Genomic DNA, 15,110 nt, shown 5'->3' with positions numbered 1-15,110 from the left:
TATCCGTGTGTGCACAGGGCCATCTACTGGGGGAAACAACCAGTAACACACCTGGAATGAGATTCACTTTTCCCACGAAGAAAAGCAATTGTTCCAAAAACACTTTAATTGAACATGAACACATTACAATTGTTGGGAAATATGAATGTACTCATATTTATCAATGCTAATTTGCACCTTTTTTAATTTGCATTGTTTTTTATCCTTGTTTAGTTTGAGATTCTTTTTGATTAATTGTTTTTATTCGATTGTATTTATTTGCTGCGTCTGCTTAGTTTGTAGATTCTGGTGTTTCTATTTCCTTGCTGTTCTCTGGGAGCTCAGTTTCGTTTCCTCTCATGTTTGGAAAGTGACAATAAATCTTCTTGAGTCTTGAATATTAACACGTGACACTTTTCCCACCAATTGTTTATCAGAGAGAACAAATATATTTTTATATTTTGTGTGGTTTTGTTCTTATTTTTGTTTCAGAAAGATAACAAAACACCACATTATCCCGCAAACATTATCAATTAAACCGTTTATCGTCACTCAAACCGCAAATTTACTAAAATTACAACAATTCTTCTTCTTCAAACGCAAACTGCGGTGTCCCAGCCTTAACCCCCGCCCGGTGGCGCGACTCCGGCGGGCGGAGCAAGCAGCCCAACGCACGTTGATGACGCCATCACCATCGAGCCACAACAAAAACAACAACAGAGCTCAGCTGTTCGGATGCTAACTAGCCGGGACCGTTACCGACCACTTATCCTCGCGGCTTTTAAGTTTTAAGTTTGTTTAACCAGTTCAACCGGTTTTAACGCGTCGCTTTATGAGATAAAATATAGTAAAATGTGGAACAACGCGCGGTAATAAGCTTTAATTTTAATTCCTTTGTCTGTTTTCCTGCTAGCTCCTAGCAGCTTAGCTTTGTTAACCGGAGACGAGGAGGAGGAAGCCAGTTCGAAGGAAAAGGTAAAGACGAGACTTCAGTGTTGATCAAAGAGTAAAAACATTAATTTAGGACAATTTAGGACAATGAGCTCATACGTGTGTGACGCGTTCATTTGACTGACAGGCGACGAGCATCCTAACGGAGCTGAGGAAGGAACTCACGTTACAAACCGACGTGTCACTTAATACTTCGATTACTGACCACGTGAATATCACGTTACCTGAAGGGTTGTTCCAGCAGGAGAGTCACTGAAGCACGAGCTCTACGTCATCACACTCGGTTTAATTACCTGCAGACGAAGGACTCACATTTAGTCTGTTGGGTTTGAAAGGGAAATCATCTATAGTGTGTGTGTGGTTAAGTTATTTCACATGTTGTGGGGACTTGTCCTCACAATGCTAATGTCCCCATTGTGGGACTAATAAAGGATTATCTCATTTCAATTCTTAGGTTATGACATGTGTTAAAGTTGGATCTAGGTTAGAGGAATGGTTTGGGTTCAGCAGTTAGTAACCATGGTTAATGTTAGGGGGTCCGATGTGAATTGTGGGTTGGTTAATTAGAGTTAGGCATGAGTAGGTCATGGTTACATTAAGAGACGAGGTATGAGTCCCTTCATAAGACATTTATCTAAGAACCTGTCTGGATTTGACTCGGAACATGAATTTTCCTTTTTTACATTTCTAACTATTGTCTTTAAAGAGCTTTGTGAAGCACTTTGTAATCTAGATTTTGAAGAGCTCTCTATTCTTATTATTATTATTATAATAACCACCTCTGCTAAGGACGTAATGTTTTTAGTGGACTGATATTAATGAGTCTGATCTCTGGTTATTATTATTTATTATTATTTTAGTTTAGACCTCCCAGTGACCAGAGTCCTGTGTGTTTCTGCCTTGAACAACTTGGAATCAAGGAAATTAAAAAGTTTATTTTTATTTTCTTAAGACTCCACCAGACCCAAGATATTTATGGCAAAGCCAGACCACAAGACCACCCGGTGGAGATTCTGACCTCCACCAATGACCAGCATCATCATCTCCTCAGCTGCCACCATGTCACCACGAAAGAGACCCCTGGTCCCCGTGAGCAGCCGGCGCAAAGCGGCAGATGACTACTTCCCTTTCAACTTCCTGCCGGTGGAGTGCCAGCTGCACGTCCTGTCCTTCCTGAACGAGGTGGATAAGTGCAGCTGCGCTCTGGTTTGCCTGAGCTGGAGCTGCCTCGTCCGCTCCTGGAAGCTGTGGAGGGTAGCGGACTATTCCCGACGTGGTGTCTTCCACCTCGGTCAGGAGGGGCTGCTGGTTTCCAACCGCGAGTTTGAGAGGTGGAAAGCTTGGGTGCACCATTACACCCACCACCTCATCTCCCGCCGGGCCAGTCTGCTCACGCTGAAGGCCAGCTTCGACCTGGGGGATCGCTTCAACAAGTGGAGCGAGCTGCTGAGCCACCTGCTGAACAATGTTCACTGCAGAGACCTCAGCCACCTGGATCTGAACTGGACCTTCACTCTGCTCGAGCCGCTCGACCTCAAGGTCCACTCCAGCTCCAGCTCACACCAGGACAGCATCACCAAAATGGATCAGGTAACGTGATGATGAGTTCACTGTGAATCTGTCTTTAGTGAGTTGTTCAGAGTTAATAAAGTGTTTGTTTGGTCCAGTTTAACCGGGAGGGGTCTCTGCCTCTGACGACTGTTGTCACTGAAGAAATAAATTCATGACGAGTGACAACAAGTCATTTAACATCTCCTGACGTCTCTAATACAGAAATAAACCATGAGGAAAAACTGTCAAACAAACAAATCTCTCAGCACATTGTTCTTCTCTGTGGTTTGACAGGTGACCAGTTTCCAGGAGCTGCTCAGCGAGCTCACTCAGAGCTGCCCACGCATCTCCAAGTTGCGGCTCCACTTCGACTGGTCCGACGTGTCCGTGTCGCTGCTCACCCAGTTCCAGCAGCTGCGAGTCCTTGAGCTCAAATACTTCTGGGTATTCAAAGGAGTGACTCCCTCGACGCTGCAGACCTTGACCAACTCCCTGCCCAACCTGAAGTCTCTGACGTTACACATCCTGGTGCCGCTGAGGAATCTGGGCATCTCGTACACTCTGGAGTCTCCGTCCCTGGAGTTCCTGGACGTGTCGCCCAGCCGAGGCTTAGTCTTCTCCTGCCTGAAGCTGCCCGTCCTGCGCGAGCTTCGTGCCAAGAAGATCGTCCGTGGTATCACGCTGGACCGGAGGACCAGGCTGAGGATTCAGCACCGGTGGCCGTGCCTGTACCACGTCCTCCGGGAGGGGACGCCAAAGCTTCAGGCCCTCAACAATGAGAGGCTGCTTCCCACGTGGAGAGAGGAGAGCTACGGGGAGCTGTCGGCCATCCTGGAACAGTCCTGTTACTGTGTTCAGCATCTAGACAGCTGGCTGTGGTAGTGACCTGAATGAGCTGGCAGATTCCAGAAGAAAGCTATATATGATTTTCACACACCCTTTTTATTTCTGTCTGATCGAACTGAACATGCACTCATGGGGACACATTCATGCACATGTGGCTGCAGATAAAACTCAGACTTGAATTATAATCAAACGACTGCAAGTTGTTTCCAAAACAAAGAGCTGCTGCTACTTTGGAAACATGTTGACAAGACGATGATGAGCAGCATCTCTCTTATTTTAATTCTGTTTGTCGAATATTTCCAAAAAAGCAAAGGTGCCTCGCGCTGATTGCACCGACTCGTGTTGGTCTGGATTCATTTTCACTGCTGGAAAAGTGACATCAATGACATCTTGACGTGTGCATGGCCCATGTATAATCAAAAGACTGGTGGCTTCTCCATGTTGTGGATAAATGCCTTTAAAACTAAAGCTGCTTTCAGACATGAACTCTGCAAAATTTCCAGAAAATATTGTGCAGACATTTTCCAACATTTGTCTTTTGCCTGTGAAGCAGCAGCAGCAGCAGGTTGTCGGGTCCGACTCGTTCACAACAACAGGAACATGTGGGAACATTCAGGCGAGGGGCGGAGCCTGTGGAGCCGCAGGAGGCCGGACATGACGTAATAAACTCTGCTGTGGAAAGATCAGTGTTGTTGTTTACAGCTCATCCACACCGGCGTCGGCCCTCATCACCAAAAGATCTGGAACCTCCTGACAGATTTGTGTTCTTCCAGTTTCACGTGTTAGAAACGTCATCTACTCGGCTCACTGTTCATTTTCTGGACATTTTCCTGAGGTGTTCTCACGTGGACTCACTCTCACATTTTCTGAATATTACACCAGGGGGCTGGCAGCAAAGGTTCCAGAAAACATCCAGATCAATAGACTCTTGGGTTCTCTCATGCAGCCCCTCAGGAACATGTCCAGATGTTCAGTGCAGCTCTGAAAGCAGCTTGAGTGAAACTGACAGTGCACCGGGGCTGAGGGACAGTTCGACTCTTCAGAATAAAGGCAAAATATTTAAAGTTTTTATTTTATTTTAAAGTCAGTGTTCAGTAAAAGTTGTAATTTCTGGAATTAAATCATTTAAAGTTTTTTGAGAAGAAGCTCAGTACGTCAGGAATAAAGTCCTGAATCATTTCAAGAAAATTTCATAATATGAAATAAAACCAACAGTTATTTTATTTTTATTATATTGCCACTTTTTCTGAAAATTTTAGCAATGGAATATTACGTCTTACTCATCTAAATATTTGAATCTTTTCTATAAATATTCCTTTTTTTAAAAAAAACTATGTTACAGCTTTATTTTAAAAATATTCCACTTTAATTTAGAAAAATATTTTTTGCCTTTATTCTAAGTGTCGATTATCAAGAATATAATTTCCTCATTTGTGTAAAAGCGATATGTACTGTACTGTTTTTTTACTGTTGTCATTCGGTCATTGATGGAATTCAGTCGTATTTAACCTCAGACGAACATTTACTGTTTCTGGTTGATGAAGCTTTACAGAGAAAACATATAGATATATAGATGAGAGATATTTAAAATGGAGGCTTAAGTGATCGTGTGCTCGAAGACACGATAATTGTATTTTAAAAAACATTTGAACCATGACAATTTTAGCAACAGAAGTAAAAATGATCATCTGCGTAGAGTAAAAGGCTCAAAACAAAAAGATTCCTTTAAACTAGAGTGTCACTCAGAACCTCTGCTAAGGCCCAAAACTCCCTTAAACTCAATCACACTTTAAATCTAAGTGAACAATGAACCCACACGATCAGAGCGACACACGAGTGGTAGATGCAGGTTAGTAGAAAACATCCGACACCTCAATTAAACCAAATTTTAAATTGACTAAATCAACACAACGTCCTTGGCGGAGGTATTGAACGGCTGCTGACTGAGACTAGATCCTCGTTGTGAATTACCTGAAACCTCGAGCTGCTTCTGAATCCCCACTCTGACCCGAGGGCCTCAGTATTAATCTGGTGTAATTCTAATCACAGCCTGTCGGGGGCGCTGCAGAGGTTTTATTACATTTCAGTGCTGGACCAAGTTTGCACCTGTTTTTTTTTAAGATCGCCTGTTTTGTGTTGTTGTGTGGTCGATGTGCGATGTGATCTGGACTTTGATTTTGTGTTTCCTTTTTAAGGCAACACTATGTTACTGTTACTGATCAAACTCACTTTAATCAAACCGCTGCTTTGAGCTCACGTCTTGATTTCATGAATCATTGAACCTTTGCTTCCAAATTATTCTTCAAAGGATCAAGTTTTTGTTTATGATCAGGAATTCCATTTATTTTACGATGTTGTGAAATGTTACTGTCGTTCTCTTTTTTTTTTAACCATGAGCCTCAATCTGTTTGGAGTCAGTGCCTTTGCAGTTCTGGTCCTCGTCAGTAGGGGACCCTCTCGTCAAAGAGTTGGCGAACAGGAACTCGTGCTGTGTCTTTGAACCAGCGGATGCTGATCACTTCAGTACCTGCAGACGTGTGCATGAGGGTATTTATTTTCTTCAGAGTGCACAGAATCAATGTGTGCGTGTGTGTGGTTGTTGTTGATGTCATGAGACGTTTGAGTGTAGAACATTCCACACGAATCTTCATAAATGATTGTACTCGTATCTTTGTTGTCGTTTATGACTTTCTGTGCTGGGGTGTGGTGTTATTATGAATTATGACCCTGTGTGTGTGTGTGTGTGTGTTTGTTGAAAGACCTTTACCACCACAAACCTGTTCACCGCACTTCATCCCTTCCCTCCTCACCTGCCTGTGCACCTTTAAACTTGGGAACATTTCTGATTAAATTACAGCAACAGAATTCTCTCCGGTCCTCTGAACCTCTGGGTGTTTTTCATTCACCTTGTGGGGACAGGAAACCTGTTTACACACTAACATTACGGGGACTTTTCTGCCTTATGGGGACAAAAAGTAAATCATTTAATTTTAAGGTGACATGTTCAGGTTAGAAGTAAGTCTCCGGGAAATTAGATTAAGTCAAAGTGATGTCGTGTGTGTGTGTGTGTGTGTGTGTGTGTGTGTGTGTGTGTGTGTGTGTGTGTGTGTGTGTGTGTGTGTGTGTGTGTGTGTGTGTGTGTGTGTGTGTGTGTGTGTGTGTGTGTGTTACACAGTGAACATGAATAATTTACCTGGGGACAGCTCCGTCAGTAGAACCTTGTGACAGATGTTGTAACATCTGGTCCTTCGGACGTTTCTCGCATTAGAAAACAAGGTTTTTGAATTTACCGGAATCCACGGAGCATTTCTTTAAAGGCTCACCAGAGGATTGTTTCATGATATTTTTTATTTGCTTTGCCTCGCTCTTAAAACCTCTCGACTAAATGCAAGCGATTTATGATGGTGTGCGTTTTTTTCAAGTAACACCAGAACGTGCTCTCACAAGTGTCGTAAAAGTCATTACATCCCCGTTGACCAGGGGTGAAGTATAATTCAGACCAGGGGAAGTGGCCTCCACCTGCACCCGGCCTCGCTGTGGTGATGATTGGCCTCCGACGTGGAGCTATCGGGATTCTTCAACATGCTGGGGTTGGTTTGTTCTCCTTGACCCTTCAACAGGAACATCTGTTCTCAGTAGAAACAACTGGCGCCGCACACAGCTGTTTTCTTACATGGACGCCGTTGTGCTGTTGTTTCCTATCCTGAGGTGAGGAATGTGTGCATGTGTGTGGTGGTCACGGTTTCCTGAGGTTTGGGGCTTTCCAGCCAATTCAGTGATTTCCCAAATCTCTCCGTGTTCTATTCTCCACCTCTCCCGCCCCCCCACCGCCCCCGCCCCCCGGTCTTTACCAGCTCACTCAGCACTGCTCTCCTCATATGCTTCTGGTTTGTTGGGAGGTTGTCAGTCTCACAGGACCTGTGTTCGGACCCCACTCCTCTGACCCCTGTGTGACCTGACCCGAGGAGGAGGAGGAGAGTTTGAGGACAGGACTCTGGACTCTCCTGCAGTCGCAGAGGATGTCCTCCCCTGCAGCTCTGGTGTCCGGTGAAGATGTGATGGTGATCAGGGTGTGCTGTGTTCGCAGAGAGGGAGCGGGATGTGTGTGATGGGCTGCAGAGCGCAGTGTGTGGATAAAGTGTTCCTCGAGGTTTACGTAACCCCTGCATTAGTGGGAAGACACAGTAACCACCTCCAGATGTGGGAGCGCGCAATCTGACTGATTATTTACAACGAGACCAATGAACATCGCCCTCCTCACAGCATGAGCCTTAATCTTTGCTCCTTTGTCAATGCCCAAGTTAATGCTTAATCTTGGTACAGACCATTAATAGCTGAGGCCAAGCCCTGTTTATGGGAGGAAGGTTACTTAGATGTGCACGGATCAGATGTTGCAGACCAGAGTCACACAGGCTCAGGGACTCGTCAGCCTCATCTCTACCAGAGGAGCAACCAGACCTCCAGGACTGAGTGAAGGGAGCAGCCACCATGGTGAAGAACTGCAAGTCCAAGCTCATCGCCGGGGCCTGTGTCGTCCTAACGATCTCTGTCATCGCCGGCATCGTCACCATGGTCGTTTTCTACACGACTCAGATTTCTACGATGAACCCAACACCCCGTCCGACCTTCCTTCCCACCACCACGCAGCTGCCACCTGACAGGCGGCTGCCGAGGAACCTGGTGCCTGAGAGCTACGAGGTCGTCCTGCAGCCTCACTTCTACACCCGGATCATTGAGGTGGTGAACGTCACCAGTCCCAACCAGAGCACCCTCTTCACTGGAAACTCCACAGTTTACTTCAAGTGTGTCCAGAAGACGAGCAGCATCTACCTCCACAGCAGAGAGCTGGAAGTTTCTGACTCGGTGGTGAAGAACAGAGACAACCTGAATGAGGAGATACGTTCCTCCGTGGTGGATCCTGGGAACTTAGATTTTATGGAGATCCAGCTGAATGTGGCGTTGGAGGCAGGAGGAAACTACAGTTTGTTTCTGAATTTTAAGGGAGAGTCAATGGGGACTATGGATGGACTGTTCCTCAGCACGTATTTAGAAGGTGTCCCTGAATATGAAGGCGATATGAACCCAGTGAGGTAAAGTTTAAAGCTTTTGAATTTCTTTGTGCAGAATTTGTGATCGTTGCTTGTTGTTACGTGTCCTGGTGGAATCTGTCTGTAGAGAAATGAAACAACTCTGTCAGTTTAGTCTGTTTGCGTAATAACTACTTGTCAGATTATCATGAAACTCGGTTGAAGGATGTCGTCTAAGTCAGGAAAGAACGCATTAAATTTTGGTATGAAAACGGGTCAGGGGGCAGATCCAGGATTTTTTTCTTTAACATTGAGACGTCAGGTGGTTTTTTTTTTTTTGACATTTTGCTGATTTCTCAGAGGATAATAAAAAAAAAATCCGACATGGGACTGATATTTATGAGTGTGTGCAATTTCGTGCAGATTCCAAATAAAAAGTTTGAGCGTCCTTCTACTTTAAAATAATGTGATTAATTACTCCGAGAGCATTATTCATTGGTAAAGATGTTTAAGGCTGTTTGATGCCGAAATAGAATAGAATATAAAAAGAAGTAGAAAGGTATAAAGAGTCGGGTGAGACAGGCAGATAAATCATTTCAAACGTTAATCATAAAAATATCTCTATTATCTACTATGTTTGCAAATTAACATTTGACAAGTTCACATTAGAAGCTTTTGTTAAGAGCTGAGTGTAAAATTATGTAAATTGGTTTCATGTACCAACTTTTTCGCCGACTTTCCAGTTGTTGCTCCGACTCCTTTTCCCAGTTTGAAACACATTTTTCAGATTATCTTCCGACGCACAGTTTATCACCTTGTGTGTCTCTTCCTTGTTTCTCTTCCCGTCTTTGTCGTGTTGTTTCCTGGTTCTGTGATCGTCGGCCCCGCCCTGTAATTAAGTCTCTGTCTATTCCAGTGCTTTTGTCCAACTCCCTGGTCGCTCGTGCCTCTTCTTCTTTCTTTGCTCTACTTGTGGGACCTTCTGTTTGTCCTGCCTGAGGCCTTTTCTGTTAGAGCGCCCCCACTCTGTGTTCCTGTGTTACTGTGTCCCTGACGAGATCAACCTCCTTATCCTCTTTAAAATCCCTCTGACACCTTGTTTTTCGTCTATTTTAATCATATAATATAACGTCTTATTAAATCTGGTTTATCTTTGCTTATCTTGCTTTTGAATAGTTTGTTATCTTTTGCTTTTTAACTGTTTCTTATTGTTTAGCTTCACTTTTTCATTTTTGACTTGTAAAGCACCGTGTAACTGTGTTTTGACAGGTTTATTATATGTTATTATTATCATTAGTATTATTTCTATGTTCTTAAAACAGTACAGATTGGCTTTTGTTAAGGAGTCTTGTTTGTCCGCTTGTGAAATCCAGGATTCTAGATTAAAAATTAATTTATACAGGACAATCAAACTTTATCAGTGTCTTGTGAGATCGGTAACTGATCCTTTGTAACGACAGACCACACATTGTGCTCGTGTGGGTTGATTTATTCTCTATTCTGTTCCAGGAAACAAGATATTCCCCCAGTCCCCTCTCACTGGGGTTTTGTTCTTTCCCCTTTTCTCTACATTCATTTAAATTCAGAGACTCAAACTGTGGAATCTGTAGCTATGATGTTGCTCAGTGGTCCCAGCTGTGCATCTGACTTCCTGTGCGTGTTACAGACAAACGGTGACCACCACATTATTGGTGCTCATCATTTAGAAGTACTACACCACATGTTCTTTATCAAGTGTGAATCCCGCCCTCTTCATCGTGTGTTCCTTCAGTACATGAACCCGATGGACTGCTGACCGTCCTTATCTGTGTTCATAGATTCCTGGCCGCCACCAATCTGGAGCCAACGTTTGCCAGGACAGTGTTTCCTTGTTTCGACGAGCCGGATATGAAGGCTGTGTTTCACGTCTCCATCATCCACAGGCGAGGCACCGAGGCTCTGGGAAACGCACTAACATCAGGTGGGAAAAACACAAAGACTCAGGTGACCACGTACAATAACTCCTCTGGTCACATCGCAGCTCGAGATAAACGTGAACACAGAATAAAACACATCCTTCCTTCTTCTTTTCCACCGTCTCAGGCTCCAGCATCATAGACGATGAGTGGCAATACACTCGTTTCTACCCGACACCGAGGATGTCAACGTACCTTCTTGCCTTCACGGTTTCAGAGTTTGAATCAATTCCCTCCACCCATGAACGTGTGGACATTCAAGTATGTATATATATATATATATATTATTATTCGAGGTGAATTCAATTTAAATGTTTATATCGTGTCGACAATGGCCTGTTTTGGATTTTTACCAATAAACAAAAAACATTTGGAAATTGAGGTTCGCTGAATAAACTTATTCCAGACAGTAGTTTCACTGCCATATTAAAATACCCTTCGGCACCATGAACAGAAATCATTAACCTGAATTCATGTTTCCTGAACCTGTACAAAGAATTTCATATTTCATATATCGCTCCTACTATTTAAAAACATGTTTGAATTACAGTAAAATAACCTTGTTTGCTTCACGTTTCTTCTGTGCAGACGTTTGCTCGTCCCGAGGCCATCGCAGCAGGACACACTCAATACGCCGCCAACATCACCGGAAAGATCCTCCGGTTCTACGAGGAGAAGTTTGGAATCAATTACTCGCTGAAAAAGCTGTGTAAGACTTTGAGAACGGCCTCGTGTCAGCTCCAGGCTTCAGGAGCTCATCCACTGAAGTTCACTGACAGCAGCAGATGTTATACTTGTTTCTAAAACAACATGCACGGGTCCATTTTTCTCCAAGCTCCGCATCAGACCCGTTACCTATGATTATCTCCAACTCAAAGACCCGTTAACATCTGACCCGTGACCCGACACGGGATTAAACTCGCATGCTACACACACAGTGTCTCACATCTAAAGGGTTCTGGCCTCCTCGTCCTCACGATTTGTTGGTTAAGTTCTTCTTCTTGGAAAAGTATCAGATCTTTTTCCGTGTGTTTGTTCTTGTATCTGCTGAATTCCTGATTTAAAGTGTGTTTCCCTTAATGTTTGTGCACCGTAGGAGAAGCAGTTTGAGTTGATCGATGAGTTTTTCCTCCAGCTCTGATCTGATTGTAACATTCGTCCTCATCTTTGTGATTAGACCAAATCGCTCTGCCAGACTTGAACCCTATGGCGATGGAAAACTGGGGACTGGTCACGTACCAGCAGGGATATCTGCTCTTTGAGGAGGGGGTGTCCTCGCTGCTGCACAAGGAATTGATCGCTACTCTCATCGCACATGAACTAGCTCATCAGGTTAGAGCAAGAAGAACTTTGTGTTTTCACCTGTGACCAAAACTAAAATGATATGAGATCATTCTGGATCATGGACCTGACTCTGATCTGTGTTCACCCGTGAATGGATTCAGGAGGATTTACTGAATGAGTTTAATAGATTTAATACATATCATTTACATACTGTCTCTGTTTGTGTGTTGGAATTTGACGATAGTGTCTATGATTTTTATTCCCATTTCTTTGACAGTGGTTTGGAAATCTGGTGACGATGAAATGGTGGAACGAAGTTTGGCTGAACGAGGGCTTTGCCACCTACATGGCCTACTTTGCAGTGGACGCCGTCGAGCCGTCATTCAAAACGGTAAGTCGAGAGGTGGAGGGACGTTCACAGCAGGCGAAGTAAAACAATACAAATACAAACTACATGTGTTTGCTTTCTGCAGAAAGACTCGGTTGTCGTGTTGGACCTCCACATGGCGTTCGAGGAGGACGCTCTGGCTGCATCCCATCCGCTCACTGCTCCGCAGAAAGACATCCAGACAACTTCTGAGATCCTTGAAATGTTTGATGCAATCACCTACAGTAAGGTACAGAGTCACCTCGCCGCGGAATCAACATTTTACACTAGATATGTTTCTTTCTCTATATATATTTCACGACGGATGCTTTTTGTGTTTGTTTACTCTGCAGGGGGCAATGGTGCTGAGAATGCTGGCAGACATCGTGGGTCAAAACGTGTTCAACCGAGGAATCAATGTAAGAACTAACTTTACCCGTCTTCTCAGATTGGCCGAAGTTGAGCTGTAATCTTTAGAAACGTCTCTGGAGAGGATTCACGGAGCAGGTCATCACAGCGGATACTGTCAGTAGAGAGGATCTCTCTTCTACATCAAATATCTTTCTAGAATGGTCACTCAGTTGAGCTCGTACCTCCGACAAGGCCCCTTAAATTCCATCGAGCTGCACCAAGTTACCCACACTCATAGACATCAGTCCCCTAAATGTGCCGGATTTTTAAAAACCAAGATCCACGACTTATTCCCTGGGAAAAAGAAAAAAGATTCCTGGATCTGCACCGGAATGTAACATCTTCTTCCCTGACGCACACTGCATCCTTCCACCAAAGTTCCCGGAAATCCGTCCAGAAGTTTTTCTGTAATCTTACTTGAAGACAGACCAACAAAAAAACAAAGAGACAGGAGTGAAAACACATTCTCCTTAAACTATATCTATGTCCGATACTGCAACCAGCCACCAGGGGGCGATCGAGATGATTTGGCTTCACTTTCCATGTTATCCATCTTTATATAAAGTCGTCATAATGGACGTTAACTCGCTCCACAGAGTCCTGGCAAAGCCTCTTTTTTGGCTCACCATAAAGTACGACTTATACGACATGGGAGGGGAACCAAACCACCACACCAAAGTTTTTTATAATTAGATGCTTTAATTGGCAGTGAGAAAAGTCAAAAAGAATTTCCGCTTCAGAGATCACATGAACACCCTGTAATATTGTGTAACCCTGGTTTCCAACCAAAGAGTTTCCGAATCCAAGAGGCTCCGTCACTTTCCTTCAGCTGGAGGAAAAGCAGCCGATTGATTTGCTGACTCTTTTCGTTTCCCCTCTTCAGAGCAGGTGGTGTCACAGCACAGAGAGTGTTCTGATTGGCTCTGGGAATAAGTGGCTGCAGCGTGTTTGTGGCTCGTTGCTGTGTTTGTTTGCCGAGAGTCGGCCTCACGTCATTGCATGCGCTGCAGATTTCACACAGTGGAGCGGATGCATTTCGTGTGGTTTCTGCGTGGTTGTGGTTGTGGCGAGCGAGCCTCCGGCGTTCGGACGGGAACCCTCAGCCCAGCACTGCACTCAATTCCCGGGTAATCCAACAAAAGCCCTCTCCCAGATCGGAATGGTCGTGCCCTCAGTTGCACAACTTTATTCCAGCGTCAGTGGACAAATATTTCATCATATATCAAAATTGTAATTTGTTGACAATAACATGGCATTACTGTGTCTCCGAGGTCAAACATTCCAACATCTGGTTTTAATCTGTGGCAAAGGGAAAACACAAAGACACAGTTCACAGTCCTCAGTGAGAGCGTTTTGTTTGTTTCCTGCAAGAGAGTAAAACCTGATCTGAGTTTCTAACAGAACGGGCAGGTGCAGAAATATGAAACAAATAAACTCCCAGTACAAACTCTCCTCTGTGGAATCGTTAGTTTGAATGCAGGAGGAAACTGCCTCTCTCATTCCCTCTGCTTGTGTGTTGCAGATGTACCTCTCGGACTTCAGGTACAATAACACTGACCAGAAGAACCTGTGGGATTACATACAAAAGGTTAAGTCCTCAATTTAGACAAATTTCAGCATCCCTTGTTTGAGATGATAAATATGTTCATACTATTGTCTGAATAATTGTTAGTTATGCTGCAGTATTTAAGTGGTAAAATATAAATTGACATGTGGCTTGTTTCCAGGCCGTGGATGAGGATGGTGGTCACACCGAGGTTGCGACGGTGATGCACAAGTGGACCAATCAAATTGGCTATCCCGTCGTCACCATCAACACGACGAGCGGACAGCTCGACCAGAAGCACTTCCTGTTCAACGACTCTTCTGAATCGAGGTTTGAGCTGAAGTCGCAGTGATGCTCTGACGATTTCTTTAAGCAAATCACGTCACAGTTTTCAGTTTGTTACGACTTGTGATGCTAACGATCGTACAATAAGAATCCAGTTGAAATTATATTTATAGACGTTGTATCTTCCATGTATTTTCCAGATCAAAAAATGTATTATCTATATTACAGTCATATAGTCGGAATGATAGTTTATACAAGGTTAAATATTAATTTGGAAAACAAACAACAATGCAGTTTGCTGGTGGTAACTTTAAATGTGGAGTCCCACAAGGTTTAGTACTGGGCCCCACAGTTTACATTTTATAAAGTAGAGCTGCAATGAAAACCTCGACTCTACAAGGCTTTAGCCTCTTTCAGCGAATTGTTTTAGATTTATTTGCCGTCATGGTCCAGTCCCACTGAATTTTCCGAGAAAGTGCACAACTGTTTTCAGTGGAGAAAAACTCCAAATAAAACCACTGCACACCACCTGCCAAGCACCAAACAGCAGACACACTACGTCAGCAACTAGCTTGTGACTATAGCGACTAGATGTTACACATATATAAAAACAGACTGTGCAGGTTCAGCGATAAATGAAATCTTATTTCTTTGGCATGAATAGAGCCCATATGTCCCAGGCTTGGATTTACCTCCACTATCTCTCCTCAGACCAAAGTTGAAACGTGAATCTGTCGTCAGGTGATGTCATCACTTTACAACGCTGTGAGAACAGGCGCCTCGCAACGAGATTAGAGTTCAGAGTTTAAACCCACCGGTCTAGATATTGCTCTGAATGTGTACTTTTGGTTTCTGACTGTGGCGACTGAATCTGTAAACCAACATGCAGACCACAGAGTCTATGGGAG

The 15,110-nt window shown here is 43.9% G+C and overlaps 2 protein-coding genes and 1 long non-coding RNA gene across 4 annotated transcripts in view; all 3 read left to right on the top strand.

Annotated features, from left to right (window-relative positions):
• The first annotated feature begins 534 nt into the window (after window positions 1-534).
• Window positions 535-3,541, top strand: si:dkey-12e7.1 (uncharacterized protein LOC557553 homolog). Of its 2 annotated transcripts, none has more exons than XM_034588249.1 (3): window positions 535-954; window positions 1,893-2,520; window positions 2,776-3,541. In XM_034588249.1, the coding sequence occupies exons 2-3, from the start codon at window positions 1,957-1,959 to the stop codon at window positions 3,361-3,363; spliced, it is 1,152 nt and encodes a 383-aa protein (XP_034444140.1). In that variant the 5' UTR covers window positions 535-954; window positions 1,893-1,956; the 3' UTR covers window positions 3,364-3,541. The 2 variants fall into 2 exon arrangements, with proteins under 2 accessions (XP_034444140.1, XP_034444138.1); XM_034588247.1 differs by having other exon boundaries at window positions 1,883-2,520.
• A 1,005-nt stretch (window positions 3,542-4,546) lies between these two features.
• LOC117763268 lies at window positions 4,547-4,962 on the top strand. Its single transcript, XR_004614130.1, has 2 exons — window positions 4,547-4,662; window positions 4,702-4,962. It is a non-coding gene; the product is annotated as an uncharacterized LOC117763268 (long non-coding RNA).
• A 2,259-nt stretch (window positions 4,963-7,221) lies between these two features.
• LOC117763267 (aminopeptidase Ey-like) overlaps window positions 7,222-15,110 on the top strand; it is a 16,205-nt gene continuing 8,316 nt past the window's right edge. Inside the window, exons 1-10 of the mRNA XM_034588246.1 lie at window positions 7,222-8,417; window positions 10,172-10,314; window positions 10,437-10,570; window positions 10,898-11,018; window positions 11,487-11,641; window positions 11,871-11,984; window positions 12,067-12,210; window positions 12,314-12,379; window positions 13,894-13,959; window positions 14,099-14,247. Of these exons, the coding sequence (XP_034444137.1) occupies window positions 7,816-8,417; window positions 10,172-10,314; window positions 10,437-10,570; window positions 10,898-11,018; window positions 11,487-11,641; window positions 11,871-11,984; window positions 12,067-12,210; window positions 12,314-12,379; window positions 13,894-13,959; window positions 14,099-14,247 (1,694 nt within the window). The 5' untranslated portion in view covers window positions 7,222-7,815. The remainder of the gene's footprint in view (window positions 8,418-10,171; window positions 10,315-10,436; window positions 10,571-10,897; window positions 11,019-11,486; window positions 11,642-11,870; window positions 11,985-12,066; window positions 12,211-12,313; window positions 12,380-13,893; window positions 13,960-14,098; window positions 14,248-15,110) is intronic.

The sequence above is a fragment of the Hippoglossus hippoglossus genome, chromosome 6, assembly GCF_009819705.1.
Source record: "Hippoglossus hippoglossus isolate fHipHip1 chromosome 6, fHipHip1.pri, whole genome shotgun sequence".
In the NCBI taxonomy this organism is placed as follows: domain Eukaryota; kingdom Metazoa; phylum Chordata; class Actinopteri; order Pleuronectiformes; family Pleuronectidae; genus Hippoglossus; species Hippoglossus hippoglossus.
Note: the sequence above shows the minus strand (reverse complement) of the source record. Positions and strands in the feature narration are given on the sequence as shown.